The sequence below is a fragment of the Anomaloglossus baeobatrachus genome, chromosome 1 (genome assembly GCF_048569485.1).
Source record: "Anomaloglossus baeobatrachus isolate aAnoBae1 chromosome 1, aAnoBae1.hap1, whole genome shotgun sequence".
NCBI classification, from domain to species: Eukaryota; Metazoa; Chordata; class Amphibia; order Anura; family Aromobatidae; genus Anomaloglossus; species Anomaloglossus baeobatrachus.
This window is the reverse complement of record NC_134353.1, coordinates 751,095,913-751,112,273: the sequence shown is the minus strand read 5'-3', so window position 1 is coordinate 751,112,273 and position 16,361 is coordinate 751,095,913. Positions and strand designations below refer to the sequence as shown.

At 44.1% G+C, this 16,361-nt stretch overlaps 1 protein-coding gene across 7 annotated transcripts in view; it reads right to left on the bottom strand.

Moving 5' to 3' along the window:
* Positions 1-4,215: 4,215 nt before the first annotated feature.
* The window catches only part of ATXN2 (ataxin 2), a 183,566-nt gene continuing 171,420 nt past the window's right edge, over positions 4,216-16,361 (bottom strand). For 5 of the 7 annotated variants that reach the window (XM_075323758.1, XM_075323785.1, XM_075323766.1 and 2 more), the window contains 4 exons: positions 6,903-7,048; positions 6,448-6,672; positions 4,961-5,126; positions 4,217-4,832 (listed from right to left, as the gene is read on the bottom strand). In XM_075323758.1, the coding sequence (XP_075179873.1) occupies positions 4,804-4,832; positions 4,961-5,126; positions 6,448-6,672; positions 6,903-7,048 (566 nt within the window). In that variant the 3' untranslated portion in view covers positions 4,217-4,803. Of the gene's footprint in view, positions 4,833-4,960; positions 5,127-6,447; positions 6,673-6,902; positions 7,049-16,361 lie in introns of all 7 variants that reach the window. The other 2 variants (XM_075323804.1, XM_075323812.1) reach the window with 2 other exon arrangements.

The window sequence follows — 16,361 nt, the reverse complement described above, 5'->3', positions numbered from 1 at the left end:
GCGAAGTGTTATTCAAACATTACAGTGTTTGTCCCAACTTGTCTATACCCTATCCAAAGGATTATTAGGGGTCAGATTCACAGCAATTACAAGTACAGGAGTTCTGGTTCCTAGAAATGTGAGACATAGTGGAAGCAAATCCACAGCAAATTTTAGAACATTAAAGGTCAATGGGGTTTTGAGGATGCCATGCACATGTAGAGGTAAAACTTTCACATGAAATAACTGATGCTCTGAGTTTTCAAATTGCATACTCGCTATGTAATACTCACTGTTTTCCTGTATACTCAGAATTTTACATACAGTAATGGCACACAGAACAGGATAAAAAATGTACCGTATTTTTCGGACTATAAGACGCACTTTTTTCCCCCAAATGTTGGGGGAAAGTGAGGGGTACGTCTTATAGTCCGAATGTAGTGCATGGCTGTGGGGAATGAGGGTGCTGCGGTGGCACGGGTCATCGGCGGCACGAGCAGCTGCAGCAGCGCCTACCGTGACCATGTGGGCCCGCTCATTTCATATGCATGCAACCCCCCCATCTCTCAGCGCTGACAGATGGGCGGGGGATGCATGCATACTAAACAGCCGACCCGCACAATCACCCCTGGCAAATACAGCCTGGAGTGATCATTTCACTGCTCCCCGTGCATCATCATCAGCGCGGGGTGCAGTGAATCAGTATACTCACCGGCCATGATCCCTGCAGCATCGCGATGTCCTCCTGGCTGCCGGCCGCGGCTGTATGTGGAGACTAGGGGTGCGCACAGCGATGACGTCATCGCTGTGCGCACGTGTGCACCTACAGCCGGGGCCGGCACAGACAGGATGAGCGATGCTGCAGGGAGCGTGGCCGGCTCCACACAGGTCAGCAGCACTGCTGCTGACACAGACGGGAGGAGAAACGATGCTGCGTGGAGTGAGGAAAGATGAGTATGAACGTTTATTTTGTGTGCCACAGGATGCAGCCATACACCAGGATGGGGTATATAGTAGAATGCGGCCATACACCAGGATGTGGTATATAGCAGGATGGGAGCACATACCATGATGACAGTATATAGCAGGATGGGGGCTATACTAGGATGAGGTACATATATACATACTAGGCAGGAGGATCATATACAAGGCAGGAGGATCATTACCAGGTTGGGGTACCTTAGTAGAGAATTTGGGGACATTACCCCCATAACAGTGTCAGCAGCAGATCCTCGCCCCATAACAGTGTGTCATGACCACATTTTTTGCTTAAAATTTTATTTTCCTATTCTCCTTCTCTAAAACCAGGGTGCGTCTTATGGTCCGATGCGTCTTTATAGTCCGAAAAATACAGTATAAATGTACTATTACCCTTACTAATAGGTATCAATACATATGTAATATATAGTGATGGTAAGGCACAATCCTGAAATGACTTCGAAAAATAAAGTGCTCATGGGTTAAAAAAAAAAAAAAAAAAATCACAAAGAAAATTGTTTTTCTAAACGTTTTATGACTCAATGACTGGAAAAAAAGTGAACATTCACTGGATGGTGTCACAGCACTATGGACTACAATCAGTTATACATCAGTATTAGAATAATATATGATGATGATATGCCAGTCATATAGCACACATAAATCAAGAGGACTTACAGGAAACCTGCCATGTCAACAAAATGGAAAAAAAATAAAATAAATAAATTATATTAACCTGCAGATATGAGTTTAATCTGTATGTTAAAGCACCACTCAAGCGGATTTGTTTTTCTGTGCTGGAATGGGGCTTTAAATGCAAGTCCCCTGCCCTCTGTATTATACTCCTCTGCCAAAATATTGACTCTTTTCGGTACAGCTCCAGTCCTATGTCACCATCTAGTGCTCATAACATTTGACTGCCTGGAAGTAAGACGTTACGTCACAAGCGTTTAATGCATCTCTACGAGAGCCAGAACAAGGCTCTCAGACTTGCATTGAGTTGTGACCTCTGGCATTCCCCATGAAACACTGGAGCTACCTACCGGCAGGTCACAAATCACAGGAGACCAACGAAATTGCCGCTGCAAAGAAAAAAAAAGCCAATTGACAGTTGAGTATAAGACAGGGAGCAGGGGATTTATATTTAAACCACCACTGCAGCAGTGAAATATATATAGGTATATTATACACACACAAAACACACAAACTACACTGGAGTGATGCCTTAATTTTTATTTTATTTTTTTTTTTTTTTAAACACAAACGATTCCCTTTAAATAAAAAGAGCAACACCAAATAAAAAGGAACTGAAGACATAAGCCATCCAGTATAGTAGCTACTATATAAAAGGAGAGTCCGAGACAGTGTAAGGGTATGTGCGCACGTGTGCGCTCTGCACCGCACCGAAAATGTGCGCTTCAGAGCGCAGCTGAAAAGCTGCGTTCTGAAGCGCATGGTGCCGGCAGATTCGTGCGCTCTGCATGCTGCCTCTCCCTATAGACAGCATGCAGAACGCACGAAAGAAGTGACATGTCACTTCTTAGAACGCAGCGATTCGGCAAGCAGCCGAATCACTGCGTTCTAACATGCCACGTGCGCACGGCTCCTGCACAATCTCCATAGATTGTGCAGGGGACGCAGGACGCATGCAGTTACGCTGCGGTGCAGAACGCAGCGTAACTGCATGTAATACGCACACGTGCGCACATACCCTAATTACTCTGAACCATCTATAGCATGAGGTCTATAAAACAGTAAGATAAGTATAGGGAGCTCTTGTACACTAACATTAGCAGACCATACATCCTGATGATGTGGCACCCATGTTCAACATGCATTTCAGCACTATGCAATCGCCATGAGGTATAGCCTGCCAAGATTTGTTTTTACTTGCTTATATAGCAAAATCATATTCCACAGCACTTTACAGACATGAAAACTGTCCCTATTAGGGCTTAATTAAAAATTCCCTATCTGTAGGTCTTTAGAGTGTGGGAAGAAACCCACGAAAACACAGGTAGAACATACAACCTCCTTGCAGATGTTGTCCTTGGTGGGATTTGAACCCAAGACCTGAGCGCTGCAAAGCAACAGTGCTAACCCCCTGAGGATATGTTGCTATGTACACTTGATCCCTATTATCTTAATGTAAAATAGATATAGATCCCGATTCATCAAAGCAATTTCGGCAGATTTCTGACGTGAAGTGCTTTGCAAAGTTGCAAAATCTTGGCGCAACTTTTCAAGGCAATTTCTCCAAGCTCCACCAAAATGGGCAGAATTAGGGTGTGACCGAGGCATGAAGTCAGGGGTTGCCATCTAGTTCATGACTAGCTGTGGCGTAACGTAGGCTATGTTCCCACTGGAAATTAAATCTGTGACTGTACAGACACTCCCCATGTTATCCTTTGGGACATGGGGAGTGCTGTGTCCATGCTGCGGATACGTGCGGCTGCGGATGTCTTGCAGCCGCACGTAATTGCATGGAGATAGAGGCCGGGACTTCCGCAGGTAAGCCGCACAAATGCTGGCAGGTTTACCGCAGCTATTTCGCTGTACTACCGCAGCTAAAAATAGCTGCGGATTCCGTGGTGCAGCTGCGGGAAACCTGCGGACGTACCCGCAGGTACAAACTCCTGCGGGCACATAGCCTAACTCTACAAATCTTACACCAGTAATCTGATGGAGCACATGAATCAGGAGAGTCCAACTCCACCATGCCCCCACATCAAGACAGGTAAGAAAAATCGCTGGTTTTAATAAATCAGTGCTGTAATGTATTACAGACATCATGCCATGGACCTCACGTATGGCATATGATCATTGCAGATTAACTGAATACTGATTTACAAGAGACTCTAGCCCATAGTTTTATTTAATTTTACTATATTCACTTCTGTTGTGCTGCAATTCCATCCACTTGTTAACTATCTGTTTTTATATGTCTCAGAATATATACTTTGTCATTTTGAGCCCATGATCACTTTTTTCTGGAAGATATGCAGTTTCGCCATGTTGTGTAAACGCAGATTTTCACCACTTTACTGTAAAGCCGTCTTATCCGTGGCATGCAGACTTCTATAGTAGAAAGATTGGACTTCATATGACCTTAACAGTAGAAATTTGTAATTTACTGCAGGATACAGAAGCAGAAAAGCATTTATGCTTGTCCAGAAATGCGTGAGCAAGTAGTTCTTTGTCCTTTAAATACAAAATTATAAACCACAAAGCCATTGTTCAGTTTTTAAAACTTTTTTAATTTTTATTTTTTTTTTGTAAGTTTTTATTTTATATTATCTACAAAGTAAAAGGTTTTTTTTTCTTAACTTAAAAGTTACTCCACTGTTGCAAGACAGTGGTCACATCAAACCTGATTCATAAATAATAATCCATCAGTTTGATGATAAGAATCTTACTGAATCGGTTTCAAGTTTAGACATAAAAAGGGGTTTTAGAGTCTTGATTTTTTGTTTTTAAGGTGAAGATAGCAGCAAGAATCACTCGTGTTATTTCCTTCGCTAGCTGATGAGTTCATAACTTAGAAGGGCCTTTAAAAATAAATAACTTCCAGTTATCAGCAAGCAAAGGTGGGGCTTTAGGAGGACCAATGCAGCGGACTGTCAGCCTGCAAGCTCCTACATGCCTCTACTCCATTCGACTCTTTCCCACTGCAAGGTGATCAGTTAGCATTCCTATTGGAGGTTAGCAGAAATCAGGGTTGGTTTTTTTTTTCTAAACAAAAATGAGAAATTCTAGATGTCACAACTTCCACTGGAAGGAAGAAGGTGGTGAGAGAATTTTTGGCCTACAAAAGGGTTCCAGCCTTTTTTCACAGAAGCACCAAGTTCAGAGCTGTTGTTGGTGATGTGCTTGCACTAAAACATGAAAGAAGGAGAAGGAAAGTTGTTAGTACTCATGACTTTAGCAAAAAAAAAAAAAAAACCAAAAAACAAAATTACACATAAAAAAAAATAATCTGCTGATATTCTGAACCAAGGCTCACCTGGAGGATGTGTCATGTAGGGGAAGTGTGCAGTTGTAGAAACAGGAATGGGCTGTAAAGCACTTTGTGCAAGCGCCGCCTGAGGACCTCCTGGAGGCTGTGCCGTCATCAGCATCATGGGATGACCAGTTGGGTGGGAAGGAACCATTCCTGACTGGACATGAGCCTTAACAGTAAAGGATATTGGAAAGTCAAATCAGTTCAGATCATTTTAACTTAAAACTACAAAACTAATCTGGACATAGAAATGCCTTGGAAATGTTCACATATTGTGGAAGATCTCCACTGCAGATTTGGTTACAAATCTGCAAGTAACACATGGATTTCTCCCTGCTCCATGTACTAAGCATTGAATAGTATGGAAATGACAAAAATCCACATAATAAGGAGCATGCATGCCACAGATTTGAAATCTGCACCATGCTTTCACTTTTGCGAAGAATTTGTTCAGCATCGTGTAACTGGGACTTTGAAAATACCATTTACCTGTAATGTACTCAAAACCGCAGCGATCTGCGGTGCAGAAATAAATTAAATTAAACAAGAGCAGCACAATTCAGGGATGGGAACGTTTTAAAAGGACGCTGTGTGGTTATTTCTGACTCCCCCATATATCAGGTGCCAAAAAGGGGGTGTGTTAAACAGCACAAAAAGTTATCAGTCTATAAAGAAAGCTCTTTATTGCCTATTGAGGACGTATAAGGCTCAGGTGGGAAACCTAAGATTTAGGAAGTATGGGGCTTAGATGGAAAATCTAGTATTTAGGAAGTATGGGGGCTCTGGTGGGAAACCTAGTATTTAGGAAGTATGGGGGCTCTGGTGGGAAACCTAGTATTTAGGAAGTATGGGGGCTCTGGTGGGAAACCTAGTATTTTGGAAGTATGGGGCTTAGATGGAAAACCTAGTATTTAGGAAGTATGGGGCTCAGGTGGAAAACCTAGCATTTAGGAACTATGGGGCCTAGATGGGAAACCTAACATTTAGTAAGTATGGGGCTCGGGTGGGAAACCTAGTATTTAGGAAGTATGGGGGCTCAGGTGGGAAACCTAGCATTTAGGAAGTATGGGGCTTAGATGAAAAACCTAGTATTTAGGAAGTATGGGGCTCAGGTGGGAAACCTAGCATTTAGGAAGTATGGGGCTCAGGTGGGAAACCTAGCATTTAGGAAGTATGGGGCTCAGGTGGGAAACCTAGTATTTAGGAAGTATGGGGCTCGGGTGGGAAACCTAGAAGTGGAACTTGCAACTTTTAGACAAGGAAAGCACATACTTTTGAGAGAAGTCATAAAAATGTCTCAAGCATGTTCCTAACCCTTTTACCTACCAGAAAGAAAAAACAACATAGTTACGGATGTAACCTGCATGCCTAGTTCCCCTAAATACCTAGTCATTAAATCAATATACGATTACTATTGTTGACAGATTATATAGCAGATTCACACCCAAATTGGAAGTCACAAGCACTGTACACTGAATATTGTTACTTACCTGTTGCACATGAGCCATATGAGGTGGATTGGTATAGGCAGGCTGGACATGTGAGGGGTGAATTGTGAAAACAGTCTGCTGAGTTGGGAAGCTGTTTTGTGGGGACTGCGCATTAGAGCCGGGGGTCATAGAAGGCGGTGTTGGAGCCAGCCCCGTGTGGTAAATAGCAGACTGTTGTTGCTGATTAGCAAGGTGCAAAGCTTGGGCTGTCTGGTGTTGATGGTGCTATGAAAAAATAAAAACTTTTGTATTAATTATCCCAATATAGAAGGAAATCAAAACCTAAAAATGTACTAAAGATAGGTCATCCATGTTAAAGTTCCAGATAAACCATTTACCCTTCATAAACCAAAACAGCAAGATCTTCTAAGATATGAACTTCATTAATAATGCAAAGCTAAGTCAGGCTAAACAAGCCTCACATTATCAAAGCTTATACCTATTGGTTATATTACCTGAACCGGGCTTGGTGCTGGATGACTGCCTCCATGCTGAGACTGTTGCTGTCCAGTAGGGGTGGCTGACGGCTGAGGATGAGGGGGGTGAGGATGTAATGCAGCATTGGGGTGTGCATACTGCTGTGCTAATGAGCTAGTAGAAACTGGAAGTGAGAAGAAAGAGAAAAATGACTTACAATAATAAGTCATGTCTTGTAATAGTAAGAACCAGGAGCATCAAGAGATGGTAGAAGGACAAGAATGAACAGTGGATGTCTACTTTATAACTAGTTAGTAAAAACCAGAGAATTAATAAACCAAAATTCACTTTATTCCCAGCAATCGATCCCACTCTGACTGAATATATAGAAAATTAAAATAAACCTAAGTTTCACTAAATATAGCTCATAATGTACTTATTTCTCAGTGGTTTTACTGCATCCTACGGATATTGCACTTCATAAATGTAGCTCAATTTCCCATGAAATATTTTTTCTCTTATTGCAATCATGTAATTGTTTAGTGCTTGCTCTGGGGTTGCCACAACATCGCTATAACTGCATGCACATCCTGTCAGGTGTCCTCCATATCCTGGTACACAAGTAGTATACTGAGTGATACACCACTGGAATCAGGCTCTCTATCCCTACATCATGCTGTTAGATTATAAACCAAAATCCTGCTGACAGATTCCTTTTAAGATGATACAGCTACAGTCCTATTCATATAATACAATTTTAATGGTCCTCATAAGAAATTAGTCATCTGATAAAGCAGAGCTGAATTTAACTCATTGCATCTATTCAGATGACAGAGTGGATATGGATAATATGGATGGACAGCTCATCAACAGTACAAATAAGGGAGTCATCTGAATAAACACTGATGACCAGACCTTAATACAGGTTCTCTAATTTACGTGTTTGCTATGCGGGCCATGCTTTCAGATAACAAAATTAAGATATTCTGGTTTAGCTATAAAGCCTAAACAGGGATCTGGTGTCAAATACAGCATCCAAACACATAGGATATTAGGATAATGACAAGAACTAGTGATGAGTGAACACTACCATACTCGGGTGCTTGGTACTCGTAATGAGCAGTTGGACGAGCGGATGGACCCAACTAGAGTACCCGAGTATAAGCAAGCCGCCAGCATTTTTCTGGGAAATCGTCCAAAAAATGGTTGAGTTCCACATAGACTTCCAATATACTCGGGCATTCGACTCGCACCCATCCGTGCAGCCAACTGCTCGTTAGGAGTACCAAGCATCCAACTGCTCGTTAGGAGTACCAAGCATCCAACTGCTCGTTAGGAGTACCAAGCATCCAACTGCTCGTTAGTGCATGACTTAGAACGTGGTATCCATCCATTGAAATGGCTACAAAAGTGTTCACCCAAGACCCAAAAGGAGGAAAGTAAAAAATGTCATAGGCGGAGCAGTTGGCCAGAGTAATCAAACTTAGGTCATTTCTGTAAGCAGTAATCTTGTGACTATTATAGGAAAGCACATTCCAGTTTCTTGGCACTAACTATATGTAGTGGTTCGGTGGCATTATACAGATATTTAACTATTGTAACCATAGCTACTACATGGGGGCAAGAATTTAGCATCTGACTACATTTTAAAGAAAATTGTTAAAATTCACTATAGCATCAAAGCTTAATTTTATCTTACGTGTGTATACATAAAGAATAACATACAGCCCAAATATATTGTACTGTAAAGGCAAAACGTGGACCATGTCACAAATAAGTACAAGAAAAGGATAGGCCGGTGATTGACATTTAGAGCAGCGGATTTGTACAGGTATGTTCACACGTTAGCTTTCATGTGAATTCGGTGTCCAAATACCCAAGAACTCTACACCCCATGTAAGCGGGGTTCATGTAACCCTGTCACTAAGAACACAACATTTCATGTTAATTATTCCCATGGATTCGGCACAGAAAACCTGACAGATGAGGAATAATACTTATTTGGATCCGCAGCTGTGTAAGCGGCACATCACCGGAAAAAATGAGGGCGACTTCTGATGCTAATCTTGTACTAAAATATGGTTCAGATGTTCAAAATGCATACTGGACGCATGTGAACATACCGTTATAGAAGGAAAAAGAAAATCGGTTGAAATGTCAAAAGAATCTGATATTTTACACTAAACCTGTGAGGGAAAAAAAACAAACAAACAATCTATTCAAAAATATACTCAAAGTCATTTTGTGATATATTCACAGTTAAACAACAGAAATGTTAGGCCTTGTGCGCACTAGGCGTTTTTGCCGCGTTTTTAGCGGCGTTTTTTACCGCGTTTTGTGCTGAAAACGCAGTGACATTGCTTCCCCAGCAATGTCTATGGGTTTTCATAAGTGCTGTCCGCACACAGTGTTTTTTTGTAGCTGCGTTTTTGTGGTGACCACAAAAATGCAGCATGTCAATTATTTCTGCGTTTTTCACTGCGTTTTTCACCCATTGAATTCAATGAGATGTTCAACAACGCAATGAAAAACGCATATAGCCGCGTTTCTATGACTAAAAACGCAGCTATAAACGCAATGGGTGGGCAGTAAAGTGACGTGTACAGGAAGAGGATTCCTTCTGTTGGTAAACACAGAAGCATGAATCCTCCCGGTACCGTCACCGCTGCGTCCACCTCCCGTCCTGTGCATGTCAGCTCCGTGCGGCGCCATGTCTGGGCGGGAGGTGGAGGCAGCGGCGAAAACAAAAGTGAACAGTAGAAAAAAAAAAAATGTCATATATACTCACCTGTGTGCAGGGTCCCGGTGCCATGCCCGCTCCCAGCCCCTGTCTCGGTACCGCCGCTCTGGCTGTGTGCAGTCTCCCCGGGGCACGACCTTGCTTGCAGGACCTGGCGGTGGATCACCTGATGCAGTCACCTGACGCATCAGCTGATCGTAGTCTCGCCGGCTTTTTCGCGCCCGGCCGGCTATCAGCTGATCCTGCCGTCAGGGGACTTCATCAGCTGATTACCGGCAGCTCCTGCAGCGATCGGACAGGATCAGACTCCTGTCCAATCGATCGCTGCAGGAGCTGCCGGTAATCAGCACAGCACATAAGTGAGTATTATTTTTTTTTTTTCTACTGATGCATCAGCTGATTGTATAACCGGCTTTTATACAATCAGCTGATGTGTGATGTGATTCACGTAGTTTAACCTGACACATCATCTGATCGCTTTGCCTTCCAGCAAACCGATCAGATGATATTGGATCCGGATTGGACGGCGCGGGACCCTGACCCAGGATTACTGCGGAGGGGGGGGTTCTTTATTTCAATAAAGATGGAGTCACTAATTGTGTTGTGTTTTATTTCTAATAAAAATATTTTTCTGTGTGTTGTGTTTTTTTTTTTTATCATTACTAGAAATTCCATGTCTAATATTGGCGTGACACCATGAATTTCGGGCTTAGGGCTAGCTGATAATATACAGCTAGCCCTAACTCCATTATGACCCAGCTAGCCACCCGGCATCAGGGCAGCTGGAAGAGTTGGATACAGCGCCAGAAGATGGCGCTTCTATGAAAGCGCCATTTTCTGGGGTGGCTGCGGACTGCAATTCGCAGTGGGGGTGCCCAGAAAGCTTGGGCACCCTGCACTGTGGATTCCAATCCCCAGATGCCTAGTTGTACCCGGCTGGACTCAAAAATTAGGTGAAGCTCACGTAATTTTTTTTTTTTTAATTATTTCATGAAATTCATGAAATAATTAAAAAAAAAAAAAAAAGGGCTTCTCTATAATTTTGGTTCCCAGCCGGGTACAAATAGGCAGCTGGGGGTTGGGGGCAGCCCGTACCTGCCTGCTGTACCCGGCTAGCATACAAAAATATGGCGAAGCCCATGTCATTTTTTTTTCTTTTTGGGCAAAAAACTGCATACAGTCCTGGATGGAGGATGCTGAGTCTTGTAGTTCTGCAGCTGCTGTCTGCTCTCCTGCATACACTAGTGAATGGAGGATGCTGAGCTTTGTAGTTCTGCAGCTGCTGTCTGCTCTCCTGCATACACTAGTGAATGGAGGATGCTGAGCCTTGTAGTTCTGCAGCTGTCTGCTCTCCTGCATACAATGAACATTTTGAAGAAGGAAATGACATCAGACCTTTTTTTTTTTCATCAACAATCTTTAATGGCATTGTGCACTGATTAAAAACGCAGTGAGCAAAAACGCAGCAAAAAACGCACCAAATCGCGGCAAAAACGCATGCGTTTTTGTCGCGTTTTTTAGCCGTGGGTGCGTTTTTTTGAGACAAAAACGCACATAAAAACGCAGCGTGAAAAAAACGCCTAGTGCGCACATACCCTAACTCTGTCTCTAGTCGGGCCCTGAAAATGAAAGATTGGTTAAAGCTGTTAAGTCCTGAGGGACACAAATTGTGTGCTTCTCTAAGAACTATGTGTAAGGTCAGAGGACCCTTACATATCATTTTTTTGGAACAAGCATGTCCCAGTGTCTATCATGACCGCACATGGTTGACATAAATATTACTAATAGATTCCGTTTTGTGGTATCCATATAGTGTAAGCATTTCCAAGAAAAAGACAATGAATGGCACAGACAATGTGTATAGAACTGTACATTTTAAACAGATTTGGACAATTATTTTTAGTCTAATTCTAACAGTTTCCATGTGCTGACAGTTTGTAAAAATCTAAAAATATATAGTCACTATTCTTCACATATGTAAACTGCAGCTAAAACACTCTTAAATCATTTGACATTATTGAAAATCTGTAGTATCTAAGAGTCACCAACATGGCTGTGATGACAGATCCTACAGACCGGTCCTCACATGCTTGATAGGCTTTATCAGGGCATCTGCCTGTTTCCATATATCTGTATAGTCAGCCGCATGTGCCTTCGCTTTACAGAAAGCTAAATTAAATACAGTAGGTACGGAAAGTATTCAGACCCCTTTACATTTTTCACTCTTTGTTTCATTGCAGCCATTTGGAAAATTAAAAAAAGTTCATTTTTTTCATTAATCTACACTCTGCATCCCATATGTTGACAGAAAAAAAATCCCAGAAATTTTTGCAAATTTATTAAACAAAAACTGAAATATCACATGGTCATAAGTATTCAGACCCTTTGCTCAGACACTCATTTTAAGTCACATGCTGTCCATTTCCTTGTGATCCTCCTTGAGATGGTTCTACTCCTTCATTGGAGTTCAGTTTAATTAAACTGATAGGACTTGATTTGGAAAGGCTGTCTATTATACCAGTCTATACAAGACCTCACAGCTCACAGTGCATGTAAGAGCAAATGAGAATCATGAGGTCAAAGGAACTGCCCAAGGAGCTGAGAGACAGAATTGTGGCAAGGCACAGATCTGGCCCAAGTTACAAAAGAATTTCTGCAGTACTCAAGGTTCCTAAGAGCACAGTGGACTCCATAATCCTTAAATGGAAGAAGTTTGGGACTCTTCCTAGACCTGGCCATCCAGCCAAACTGAGCAATCGTGAGAGAAGAGCTTTGGTGAGAAAGGTAACGAAGAACCCAAAGATCACTGTGGCTGAGCTTCAGAGATGCAATAGGGAGATGGGAGAAAGGTCCACAAAATCAACTATCAATGCAGCCATCCACCAGTCAGGCCTGTATGGCAAAGTGGCCTGATGGAAGCCTTTCCTCAGTGCAAGACATATGAAAGATCCCATAGTTTGCAAAAAAAACACATGAAGGACTCCCAGACTATGAGAAATAAGATTCTCTGGTCTGATGAGACGAAGATAGAACTTTTTGATGATAATTCTAAGCAGTATGTGTGGAGAAAACCAGGCACTGCTCATCACCTGCCCAATACAATCCCAACAGTGAAACATGGTGTTGGCAGCATCATGCTATGGGGGTGTTATTTTAACTGCAGGGACAGGACGACTGGTTGCAATTGAAGGAGAGATGAATGCGGCCAAGCACAGAGATATCCTGGAAGAAAACCTCTTCCAGAGTGCTCTGGACCTCAGACTTGGCCGAAGGTTTACCTTCCAACAAGACAATGACCCTAAGCACACAGCTAAAATAACAAAGGAGTGGTTTCAGGACAACTTTGTGACCATGCTTTACTGGCCCAGCCAGAGCAGAGACCTGAAAATGGCTGTCCACCAATGTTCACCATCCAACCTGATGGAACTGGAGAGGATCTGCAAGAAAGAATGGCAGAATATCCCCAAATCCAGGTGTGAAAAATTTGTTGCATCATTCCCAAGACGACTCATGGCTGTTCTAGCTCAGAAGGGTGCTTCTACTCAATACTGAGCAAAGGGTCTGAATACTTATGACCCTGTGATATTTCAGTTTTTATGGTTTAATAAATTTGGAATGAGAAAACAAATTGAACTTTTTTGAATACTTTCCATACCCACTGTATATAGTGTATTTTTCACACACACACTACTCACAAAAGGTTAGGGACATTTGGCTTTTGGGTGAAATTTCAGGATGATCCTAAAATGCACTCTGACCTTTTTAGGTGAACTTAATGTGACCTCCTCAACATTTGAATGCACATTTCTAACTGTTCAATGTTTTTTTGCACAATTTGCTGTTCTCTAATAAGGAGCTTAATGGCAAAACTCACAGCAAGGGTTAGAGCCATGAATCGCCCAATACATTTCAAAGCTCAATTAGAATCCTCCCATTTTGACATCATGGGACCAAAATGACACCTAACAATTGATCAACAGTACCTCTCCATTGCGAGCCTTCAAGCAGGAGGTTTTCAGAGTGACGTTGCCACTGAACTTAGAGTGTCAACAGGTTGCAACTAGAGTGGCATTCATCATCCGCTTCCGAAGGGCACTGTTTTACAATGAAGCAGTCATCAGTGTGGGATGTGGCCAAAGGACGTCCACTTCAATGCCTTCTGTGACTCTTCCAGTCTCTCAATATCGGTCTCCGTCTTTCTGTATGTATTCCAGAGAGACTGGAAAAGTCACAAGAAGACATAGAAGTGGACGTCCTTTGGCCACATCCCACAATGATGACCGCTTCATTGTGAATACTGCCCCTCAGTTCAGAACCAGATGATTAATACCATCCAGGCACATTTAAGGGAGGTGACCAAGTGTCATGTTAGACAATCCAAAACTATTTACATCAGTGTGGTACCTAACCACACCACCAGGCACAGACGTCATAGTCTTACTGGACAAGAGACCAGTGGGCCTCACCACAGTTAACTAATGAAAGTTGATAAATGCAGAGCAGAATTGATAGCCTTCAATAGAGACGTTATTGAGAGGCCTATTCATTAGCCACTGTTGTCACCAGATGAGCCTTTAGTGGTGGTGTTATGGTGTTAGTGTGGGCAGATGTGTCTAGTCAATACAGAACTGTCCTACACTTTGTGAATGGTACAGTGACAAGCCCCTACTACTTGAATAATATTAATCCAGTCACTGTGCCTCTGCATGAACAACAAGGGCCTAATTTCATCTTCATGGACAACAATGCTCCAGCTTATGGAGGTCGCATCATTAGGTAATGGCTGCTGGAGACTGGGGTACCTCAAATGTAGTCGCCTGCACTTTCTCCAGACCTAAATCCCATAGAAAACCTATGAAATGAGGTGAGCCACTATGTAGAGCAGGGGTGGGGAACCTTTTTAATGCCGAGGGCCATTTGGAATTTTCTACCAACCTTCGGGGGCCGCACAAAACTATCAACTTAAAATTACCCTGCTATACTTAGTCAAACAATTAACTCATCATGGCGGCTGAAGCTTCTTGTTTTTGGTGCGGCTATATTATTCAATATTGATCTTATTGCTTCTCACAACTGTTTTTCCACGTTTGTGTCAGCTGGGACTGCTGTAAATACATCACAGGAGATGCTGAGGGCATATACATCACAGGAGATGCTGAGGGCATATACATCACAGGAGATGCTGAGGGCATATACATCACAGGAGATGCTGAGGGCATATACATCACAGGAGATGCTGAGGGCATATACATCACAGGAGATGCTGAGGGCATATACATCACTGGGGAGGGCTGGAAGGAATATACATTGCTGGGAGGACTAGACATCACTGGGGAGGGCTGGGAGGACTAGACATCACTGGGGAGGGCTAGGAGGACTAGACATCACTGGGGAGGGCTGGGAGGACTAGACATCACTGGGGAGGGCTGGGAGGACTAGACATCACTGTGGAGGGCTGGGAGGACTAGACATCACTGTGGAGGACTGGGAGGACTAGACATCACTGGGGAGGGCTGGGAGGACTAGACATCACTGGGGAGGGCTGGGAGGACTAGACATCACTGGGGAGGGCTGGGAAGACTAGACATCACTGGGGAGGGCTGGGAGGACTAGACATCACTGGGGAGGGCTGGGAGGACTAGACATCACTGGGGAGGGCTAGGAGGACTAGACATCACTGGGGAGGGCTGGGAGGACTAGACATCACTGTGGAGGGCTGGGAGGACTAGACATCACTGTGGAGGACTGGGAGGACTAGACATCACTGGGGAGGGCTGGGAGGACTAGACATCACTGGGGAGGGCTGGGAGGACTAGACATCACTGGGGAGGGCTGGGAGGACTAGACATCACTGGGGAGGGCTGGGAGGACTAGACATCACTGGGGAGGGCTGGGAGGACTAGACATCACTGGGGAGGGCTGCGAGGACTAGACATCACTGTGGAGGGCTGCGAGGACTAGACATCACTGGGGAGGGCTGCGAGGACTAGACATCACTGGGGAGGGCTGCGAGGACTAGACATCACTGGGGAGGGCTGCGAGGACTAGACATCACTGGGGAGGGCTGGGAGGACTAGACATCACTGGGGAGGGCTGCGAGGACTAGACATCACTGTGGAGGGCTGGGAGGACTAGACATCACTGTGGAGGGCTGGGAGGACTAGACATCACTGTGGAGGGCTGGGAGGACTAGACATCACTGTGGAGGACTGGGAGGACTAGACATCACTGGGGAGGACTGGGAGGACTAGACATCACTGGGGAGGGCTGGGAGGACTAGACATCACTGGGGAGGGCTGGGAGGACTAGACATCACTGGGGAGGGCTGGGAGGACTAGACATCACTGGGGAGGGCTGGGAGGACTAGACATCACTGGGGAGGGCTGGGAGGACTAGACATCACTGGGGAGGGCTGGGAGGACTAGACATCACTGTGGAGGGCTGGGAGGACTAGACATCACTGTGGAGGGCTGGGAGGACTAGACATCACTGGGGAGGGCTGGGAGGACTAGACATCACTGGGGAGGGCTGGGAGGACTAGACATCACTGGGGAGGGCTGGGAGGACTAGACATCACTGGGGAGGGCTGCGAGGACTAGACATCACTGGGGAGGGCTGCGAGGACTAGACATCACTGGGGAGGGCTGCGAGGACTAGACATCACTGGGGAGGGCTGGGAGGACTAGACATCACTGTGGAGGGCTGGGAGGACTAGACATCACTGTGGAGGGCTGGGAGGACTAGACATCACTGGGGA